We start from the raw sequence: 10,190 nt of genomic DNA, 5'->3' as shown, positions 1-10,190 counted from the left end.
GTGAGCTTCCTCTATTTCTGGAGCTCAACGTGGATGTAGTCTTTCCAATTCTTAGAAAGGCAAACCACAATAAAATTGTTCTTGTGTGATTCTTGTTCTTGGTTGGTTAAATTAGGTGTAGATTAGGGTGATAAATCGTTACAATACTCTTAAAATGCAGCAGCTAATTTGTAGTTGAGATTTGTGATGTGCGAAATCTAGCAAGTTGTAATTGTATTCTTAAAGAAGCCTTTCGCTTGTTCTATTGTTGAATATTGTTCCTTGTTCTATTGATCAATTTACCTATAGGACCACGAAATACCCTTAACTCATTTTGTTCTTCAACCCTCGACCATTTAATCACTTATCAACAACAAGCAAATTCTTAGTGAAAAAAAAAAAAAAAAAAAAGTTGAGTTTTTTGAGAATATCTTTTGAAGGGATGATTATAAATACTTTGAGAACCTATAACCTAAATTTGAGTGGTCTAAATATCACAGTTCTATTTCATAGTACATTACATTGATACATATAGATTTGGAGTTCTCAAATATTATAACAATAATAAAAAGAAAAAGAAAATAATTACATTTTTGTTGATATCTTTTCCTAATGAGTTTGGAATTTATTTAAAGAGGTTATTTGAATTTATAAGTTTTAACTTTGAACTCCCGTTTTTATTAGATTTGCATGTTTTAAGTCTAATTTGTGTACTTAGAGATGATATTTGAAAGAAAATAACAAATTTTACTTTTAAATTGAAAAAAAAAATTTACAATTTTATTACATTTAAATGTATTAAATTTTAATCTTTCTAAGTGTGAGATTGAGAAACAAAGGTTGAAAGAGTTTTAGAATATTCAGAACTTGTATTTTATTGACTGATTTCAGTTAATACAAGCTGAAACTACGATTGACTTTATATATAGAGAAGAGAGTCAACTCAGCTTAGTGACCAAGAGTAAAGACTATTGTACAAACGACGTTGTTTGCTTATTTCTTCACCTGCAGTTTTACAAAACTACCATCCTTACAGTCTGGCTAATATTCCCCCTCAAACTGGACCACAATTGCTGGTTTTTCTTCAAGACTTTGGTTTGTTGTCTTCAGACATTTCCTTCATATGCAGATTGGCTTCTTGACTACATAAGCTAATACCACACCGTTAGTCTAACCAAAAGAAAAACTTTAAACCACATAATGCTTCTGCACTTTTTCATTTTCAACAGCATAAAAAACAGCAGCTAATTCCTACCAACATTCATACCATACTGGAAGTTATTTCAACAGTAGCTTATACTCAACATTCATACCATACCACACATTACCTCTACATTATGCAACACATGATATAACACCACATTACCTTTGCATTATGCACCACATTGTACCTCAACATATAACACCAATAGCATATACTTAGCAATCATACCATACCATTCTGGAGGCTAATTGAATCAATAGCAACACATTATCTCTACATTATGCGACACATTGTACCTCAACATATATATATGACACCAATAGCATATACTCAGCATTCATACCACACCATTCTATTCACAGCAACATATTACCTCTCATCATCATTTTAAAACAGCTAACACCCATATGACCATCCTTTCATAGTTTATTAGTAGCCAAATCTGTATACCATATTGGCATATTTTCAACACAACACCTTACCATATCAGTCATGTTCCTATAATGCAGAACTTTTGTATATTTTTCTGCACACAATTAGTAGATTTCTACTGCTGCTTCAGAGATTAAGATGATTCTTGGCTACTGTCAACTTTAGCATCTGAATGTAGTACCTCAAGAACACAAAATTTGTGTTTTAATTCTTGGAACTGACTAATTGAAAGGGCCTTTGTTAGAACATCAGTAATTTGAAGCTTTGTAGGAACATATTACACAATGACCTTTTTTGTAAGAACTTGGTCTTAGATATAGTGAGTGTCGATCTCAATATCTTTTGTTCTTGTATGAAATACTGGATTTGATGCCAGTGCTCTAGCACTCACGTTGTCACACCAGATGACAGGACAAGAGTTAATTGACACACCTATTTTAGTGAACAAACTGTCCAACCATACCAATTCAGTTGCTGTTTGGGTTAGTGCTCTGTACTTAGCCTCTGTAGATGACAAAACAACCACTTTTTGCTTGCGAGAACTTCATTGAACCAGATTAGGACCTAAATATCCACTAGTAGACCGTCAGTCATCTAAATTACTTCCCTAATCTGCATCTACATAGCATTTAACATTGAGAGAGGTTGTTGGTTTGAATAACAACCCATGGAATTGAGTACCTTTAAAGTACCTTAAAACTCTCTTACAAGCCTACCATTGTAACTTAGTAGGATCCTGAAGATATTGGTTGAGTTTGTTTACTGTAAAACTAATATCAGGCCTAGTGAGGGTTACATATTGAAGGGCTCCAATAATACTGCTTCTATAGAGGCTAGGGTTTTTAAACAACTCACTATCAGTTGCAAAAAGTTTGATCCCTACTGCCATAGGAGTGGAACAAGCATGTGTCTCTTGCATCTTAGTTTTAACAAGTAAATCATGAATGTATTTGGTCTGTTTTAAGTACATACCCACAACTGACCTTGTTGTCTCCAAGCCCAAAAAAATATGTGACATCCCCAAGAGTTTTCAAGACAAATTGGTTGTTTAAATCTTTAAAAAGCTGAAGAATACTAGAAGAGTTGGAACCAGTTATTAAAATATCATCCACATATTTAAGAAATAAAGAACTTGAGAGTTGTCCTTCAGAATGGACAAACTTGAGTCAGATATTGAATTTTGAAATCCTTTGTGCACCAAGGCTTATTTCAGTTTTTCAAACCAAGCCCTTGGGCCTTACTTAAGGCCATAAAGAGCCTTGTTAAGCTTATAAACATATGAGGATAAGTGAGGAACCTCAAACCCCTCGGGTTGTCTCATATAGACAGTTTCATTCAAGTGGCCATTAAGGAATGCATTGTTCACATCTACTTGTTGAAATCCCAACCATAAGTGATAGCCAATGTAAAGATAATCCTAATAGTTCCTAGTTTAATAACAGGGCTGAATGTTTCAAAATAATCTAAAGCCAAGAGTTTGTTGAATATGAAATGTGTTCTTTAAAATAAAGAAAACCATTGGAGATGCTCTAAGAAAATAGAAAAAATTAGTTTTCTTTCCGTTTATATCCGGGAAGTATAATGAAAGATAAGATATTGATGTTAGTTTTTGGTAATTGGGGTGTTTGGTTTTCAATGATGGTACTCTATCTTAAAACTTATTTTAAATTTCACATCATAATGTTGTTGATATTTTCGTATATAAATAAAATGATGATTTATTAAATAATAAAAAAATATCACATATAGATACGAATTAGTTAAAATATAAAAATCAAAATAAAATTTAAGATGAATTACATTATATATGTGAATAAAATAATATTATTAGGGAATCATTTAGTACGTGAAATTGGGACATATCTTAACATTTAAATATTTAATGACGAGATATGCCTTAATATTTACATTTCATCACTTATCTGGAGAGGTGATAATATTTTAATATATACACTATTAAAATAATGGTATTAAAGTGACTTTATTCAAATATTTTAGATCAAAGATATACTTTATAGAATTGGTTGGTTCATGGATCTCTCTAAAACCTCGGACACTCAGCACGAAGCTTCCAAAAAAGAACTGTATTTTCTGTGTTATTCTCTTCTGCCGCGTTGCTTTCTTTCTAGAGTGGGCTGAAATTTTCAATATTGTTCGTATTAAATCGCAGAATCGATCGCTTTCTTTGAAGCGAGTACTCTTTTGGAGTTTCACTTAGAAGTTTATGCAACTGAAAGCGGTAAGTTCTCAAACTCTCTCGTATTTTTTAAATGTAATTTATGTTTTGTTTCTGTTTTAATTTCATGAAATTGAGGCTTCTACTTGGGCTTTTTGAGAGTAAAATAACGAGTTTTGATGAGATTAGCATGCTATGTATTGATCTTAAATTTAATTTTAGAGATTGAATATAAGATCAAAAATTTGACCACATAAATGAAATTAATATGCAATTGCATTGATCAGAATTGATCTTAAGTTTTTGATAAATTATGTATTATTAGTTTCTGTTTCCGTCTCAATACAATTTTTTGTTTTTTATTTTTTTGAAGTTAACTGTAATACCTGGTTTGCTTTTCAGAGTATGTAAGCATATCGCTAAACTCCTCAAGAGTCTCTCTTCAAGTAAAGTACGGTAATTTGTTCATCTTCCCAAAAAAAAAAAAATATTTCAAGAGTTCATTTGCACTTAAACTCAAAAAAGAATTTATCTTCAAGCCAATCACAATGGTCTCTTCTTCTGTTTGTACTGATCAAGTAAAGAATGATGTTTTCCTTAGTTTTAGAGGTAAGGACACCCGCAACAATTTTACCAGCCATTTCCATGCAGCTTTGTGTCGGGGAGGTATTAATGTTTTCATTGATAGCAAACTCCATAGAGGGGATGAAATTTTATCTCTAATGGACATAATCCAAGGATCGAACATTTCAGTTATCATTTTTTCAAAGGATTATGCTTCTTCCAGATGGTGTCTTGAGGAACTTTCAAAGATCCTTGAATGCAAGAACAAATACGGCCAAATTGTGGTACCAATTTTTTATCACGAAGATCCTTCAGATGTAAGGGATCAGGCTGGGATTTTTGGGGAAGCTTTTACTGCGCATAGAAAACACTTTAAAGTTCAGATGCAAAGGTGGAGGAATGCTTTGAAGGAAACAACCAATCTATCCGGTTGGCATTTAGATGGAACTAAGTAAGTGTACTAGCACTTAATAATTATTTATCACATAATACTATTGTATGTATGAAATACGTTGATTGTTGATCAATTCTTTAACTTGATATTTTCTCATGAACCTGCATATTATTTCTGTAGAAATTGAGCATTGAAATTCATTGGTTGAGGAATCTAATTGGATGACAAAGTACATTGCGCCGCCTATGATGAATTCTTTTTCAAGTTCTAGGTAGATTATTCTCCTTCGAAATTTAATAAACAAGGAGAATTCTTGTACCCATAATATGAATAAGAGTCAAAGCCTCAAAACAGAACAAAGAGAGATTAGAATGATATATTCTATGTTCTTCTAACTCTTAAGTTATAAAAAAAGACACAAACTTTATACATGAAAGACTTGAGTGCGGGGATATGAGCTAGAGATATTGTGGGGATATGAGAGAGCCTGAAGATAAATTTAATAATTGAATCCTTTGTATTTTAGTTATTCTCTTATCTAGTTAAATTAATACCTCTCTAGGCTTAATCAATTTTGATTAACCACATAAAAATTGGCTCTGTTTTAGTAGTTCATCATTTGTGATTTATTTTCAATTATCTTTCCTTAAATATTTATATTTGCAGTACTTTGTTTATTAAGTCCATTCAAACAAGATGTTAAAAATGGTTTGGAATTTCGTCTATCAATTGTTTGATTCAATTAGTAGATCAGTAGAAGAGTGTTATAATTTAAAACACAATAATAATATTGTTAATGCTTTTGACATCAATGTATATATAAAATACCTTAAATTAATTAATATAATTCTTATCGGTTTACAAATTTAAGGGTCAAATGTATTTGATCAATCCAAATTTTGATGTGTTTGAGCTTTACAATGAGTGTGGATCTAAATGTCAAGTTCCAAGACTTATGAGGTTGCTTGTAATTAATCTCAATTAGCTAAAGTGATGTCGTTTTGGCTTTACAATTAATGATTGCTAAACAGCAATTAATGTAATATCTGCTTTCTTTACCTTTGCTAATATATAAAACAAAGGTTTCCTTGTTTGTACTCACTTACTCACTCTCAATCAAAAACGATCTCTACTGAATTCTTTTGTCTCAAAATTCTTTGTTTTATCTCTTCAAAGTTCACATGGTATCAGAGTCCTAGACTAACGTCAATGGCCAAATCTTCTAGATCAAATCAATCTATTAACAACACGGAGAAAATGTTTCACAATTCCTGCCATAACTTCACCTCAGCTTTTCCTTCAAGTCTTCAAGTCATAAATCCCAAATTGACTCGAGACAATTACAGAGACAATTATCGATTTTGGAAGTCTCAAGTGCTTTCAATTGTTGGAGCTCATGGATTAGAAGATCATCTCATAGGTCTAATTTCTTGTCCTCCTACTTTAATCAATTCGGAAAGTAATGTTGTTACTGAATTAAGAGAAGTTAGCTCAAAGGACAATTTGATTAAAGAAGTTGAGAATCCAGATTATATTGCATGGAAAAGAACTGATAAGTTCCTCATTACCTGGTTGTTAGCCTTGATTTCTTAATGCATATTTGCATATGTGTCGAAATGTCAATCTTCAACTGCTATTTGGCTAACTCTTGAGAATGAATTCTTAAATGATTCCAAAGTGAGAGCTCTGCATTTGAAAAATTTGTTACAAAACACACAGAAAGGAAACTTAAGTGTTAGTGAATATGTTAAGAAGTAGAAGGAATAGCAGAGAATTTGTTAGCTCATGACCAATTAATTTCTGATGAGGATTTGCTTCAATTCGTTCTTGATGGCCTAGGACCAAAGTTTGATGATGTTATTGTTAACTTGACATCTAGGATTGAGTCCAAATTTGATTCTGAAACTCTTCAAGAAGCTCAATACCTGCTTCAAAAGTTTGAGATGAGACTTGAAAAGTTCAACTCTGTTGATTTTTAAAACAGTTTTGTCCATCTTGCTTCTATTAGTAATCTAGGACAACAGTTGATTGGTTCAAATGTCTTTTATAATCCAGTGCCTTTTTCTAGCTTGACATCTCTACCTCATACACCAAACTCTTATCCTTCTGGCATCAACTCTTTTGCCAACTCACTGTCACATCCACACTGCCCTTTACAAACTCAGGCATCTCATCCAGAAGTCACTCCATCATATCCTCTTACTGGCTCCACTGATCAGTATCACTACTTAACTCATATAGGCCAATATAGAGGTCATTTTCCACACAATAACTCACTTGGTTTCAATACCTTTGGAAGAGGTAGAGGTAGAGGTCGAGGCAGCAATAGCAGAGGAAAACCGATTTGTCAAGTGTCTATCATCGATATAACTCAACATACAATGGTATTCCTCCATCCTCAGGAGGTCACATTGGTCAACCAGTTGGGTCTGCTAATCATTTTCAACAAAACAGTGCACCACTTGGTCAACAGATTGGTTCTGCTAGTCAATCTCAACAAAACAATGCAATACTTGTTCCTTCTTGTGCCAGCAATATGCATACTCAGTTTACTCCCATTACTCAGTAAATACAATACTCTGCTCCTTCTACCTATAACTCTTCTCATGGAGTCAACCGGCAGCACAATCAGCTGCAAGAGTTCAGCAATTGTTATCAGCAACAACGGCATTTTGTTGCACCATAAGGAGTTAACTCGGTTGCATTTCAATACCCTGCTACCGTCACACCATGATTTAAGGTTCCCAAGCAACAATCTAGTGGCCCAGTCAAGCTTATCTGGTTGCTAATCAAACCTTTCTAGGACCTATTAACAATGGAGTCTCCAGGATTGTCACACTAGCTACTTGCCAAGATCTTACCTGGTACATGGACTCAGAAGCAACTGATCATGTCACTGCTGATTTAAGCCACCTAAATGTCTGTCACAACTATGATGGAGCTGATCAACTTCAAGTAGGCAGCGGTGAGTTTCTTCATGTCTCTCATGTTGGTCTTACTCTTTTACCTAGTGCTCTTAAATCTAAATGCCTTTACCTGAAAAATGTCTTATGTGTGCCTAGACTTACTAAAAATTTGCTTATCATTTCCAAGTTTACTAAGGATAACATTGTTGTGGTTGAGTTTTCTTCTGATTGTTGTATGGTTAAGGACAAAGTTACAAACATAGTGTTACTGCAGGGAGAACTTAAAACTAGATTGTATCAGTTGAACCTTTCCTCTATCCTGCCTTCCAAATTGACATCAGTTTGTTCACCCTCTATTTTTCCTTAGCTGCTTGCTTCCTTTGTTTCCAAGTCTTATGCTAGTGTAGCTAAGTCTAGTTGTCCACAGTCTAGTTCACAGTTAGCTTGTACTACTTTAAATAAGTCAAATGATGATAAGTCTAGCTGCTTTAATGTTAGTTCTAGTGATTTTGAAGTCAATTAAACAGTTTCGGCTGTGTCCATTAATGCAGATGTTTCAGATTGTATTAACACTAAACCTTGTTCTAGTGTTTGTAATCATCATTCTTTGAATAAAAGGTTGGATTGTTTCATTTGTTCAAAAGCTGATTCTCATAATCTGCACAATGACAATACTGATCATTCATAGATGCATGATATTCATATGCATAGTAATGCTGCCTGTTGTGTTGATAATTGTTTATATCCCTATTCAGCTTTAGTGTCTCAAACTAGTAATCCTCATGATCATGCACTTATGACTTGGCACAGTAGATTAGGTCATCCTCATGTTGAAATTCTTCAGAAAATATTACTTTAGGTGCCTAATTTATCATTGTCCAGATCTAAAACCTCCCTTTCCTTTTGTAATTCTTGTCAACTTGGTAAACTTCATAAGAATCACTTCCTTATTTCACACTCAAGAGCTACAGCTCCACTTGAACTCATTCACAGTGTTGTTTGGGGACCTGTCCTTTACTATCTTTAGAGGGCTTTAGATACTATGTCCAATTCATGGGTGATTTTAGCAGATTTACCTGGCTCTTTCCTTTAAGAACCAAAGCTGAAGTTGCTTTTGTTTTCATCAAATTTCATCATCTAGTAGAGAGACAGTTTAACCATAAGCTTAAATGTTTACAGTCTGATCAACGAGGTCAATACAAAGGCTTGATCTCATACTTGACCAATGTTGGGATACAATTTAGACATTCTTGTGCTTACGTCCCTCAACAAAATGGTAGGAGTGAGAGGAAGCATAGACATGTAGTTGAAACAGGTTTAACTTTGTTAGCTCATGCATTTATGCCTATGCATCTTTGGTGGTGTGCATTTAACACAATAGTCTTTTTTATTAATAGAATGCCTTTTTCTGTGTTAAATTTTGTTTCTCCTTATCAGGTTTTGTTTGGTATAGCACCTCTTTATTCTTCATTAAACAAATTTGGTTGTGCTTGTTATCCTTATTTAAGAGATTTTAATAATCATAAGTTTAGTTTTCATTCTTCAAAATGTGTTTTCATAGGTTATAACTTAGTCCACAAGGGCTATAAGTGTTTGTCGTCTGATGGTAGAATTTACATTACACCTTGTGTTAGATTTAATGAAACTGAGTTTCCTTATGTTAGTATCTTTAGCTCTCTAGTTTTCTCTCCTCTGCCATCTACTGTTTCTGACACTCGTTAGTTAAATTTCCTTTTATTTCTTCAACACACCAAACACAACCTACTAGGGGTGTTAAAAAGAACCGGTTGGAACCGGAACCGGAACCGGCGGGTACCTTGGGTTTGGTTCCAGTTCCTACCCAGAACCAGTCATCAATGGGTAGGTTCCGGTTCCAAATTTTTGGAACCGTTACTGTGCGGTTCTGTAACGCCCCACATGAGGTACGTCGTTATTGTTTCCTCTTTCGCTCTTATTTGAGTTGGGTTTTGGTAATATTGTTTGATTGAGTGTTGTGTTGAATGCTTGCCCTGAAATTGGTTGAAAATAGAAGAAGTTCAGTGTGCCAAGCTTCGCCGGGGCGAAGGAGAATCTTTGCCGCGGCGAAGATGTGTTGAAACCACGGGGAAACTCTCTGGACAGTTTTGCCGCGGCGACAGAAGTTTCTTCGCCGCGGCGACAGGCCGATTAAAATGTTTGTTAAGTTTTAGATATTTTCTTCCCTAAGGGCAATTTGACCATTCTACCCCTAATTAGTAGGAAAAGTGGGGAGTAAATTGTAAGGATTTTTCATGGAGAATATGTTGATATAGGGGTGAGTTTGTAATGAATCAAAGGATATAGATGGAATTTCCAAAGAAGAGTAAGGGCAAAATGGGAATGATTGTGTATAAATTTCATTAAAAGGAATTAAGAGTTAGCAAACCCCTCATTCTTCTTCTCAAAAACGCAACTCTCCATTCTTGTTCCTCTCAACTTCTCTTTCTTTTTGATCAAGGAGTTCTAAGGGGTTTTTGAAGTGAATTGGGGTAGAAAATCAACTAAGGCTTCCTAAGG

General features: G+C 34.1%; 1 protein-coding gene across 1 annotated transcript; it reads left to right on the top strand.

The window, feature by feature from the left end:
* The first annotated feature begins 4,339 nt into the window (after positions 1-4,339).
* On the top strand, positions 4,340-4,810 carry LOC116129824 (TMV resistance protein N-like). The gene has a single exon (XM_031415552.1). It carries the CDS (start codon positions 4,340-4,342, stop codon positions 4,808-4,810), a length of 471 nt encoding a protein of 156 aa, XP_031271412.1.
* Positions 4,811-10,190: the final 5,380 nt, after the last annotated feature.

The sequence above is a fragment of the Pistacia vera genome, unplaced genomic scaffold (genome assembly GCF_008641045.1).
Source record: "Pistacia vera cultivar Batoury unplaced genomic scaffold, PisVer_v2 Contig214, whole genome shotgun sequence".
NCBI lineage: Eukaryota > Viridiplantae > Streptophyta > Magnoliopsida > Sapindales > Anacardiaceae > Pistacia > Pistacia vera.
The sequence above is the reverse complement of the archived record's forward strand: the minus strand, read 5'-3'. Positions and strand labels throughout refer to the sequence as shown.

What these genes read in the sequence shown, in the direction of transcription:
- LOC116129824 (XM_031415552.1), top strand. Translation starts at nt 4,340, where the DNA reads ATGGTCTCTTCTTCTGTTTGTACTGATCAAGTAAAGAATGATGTTTTC.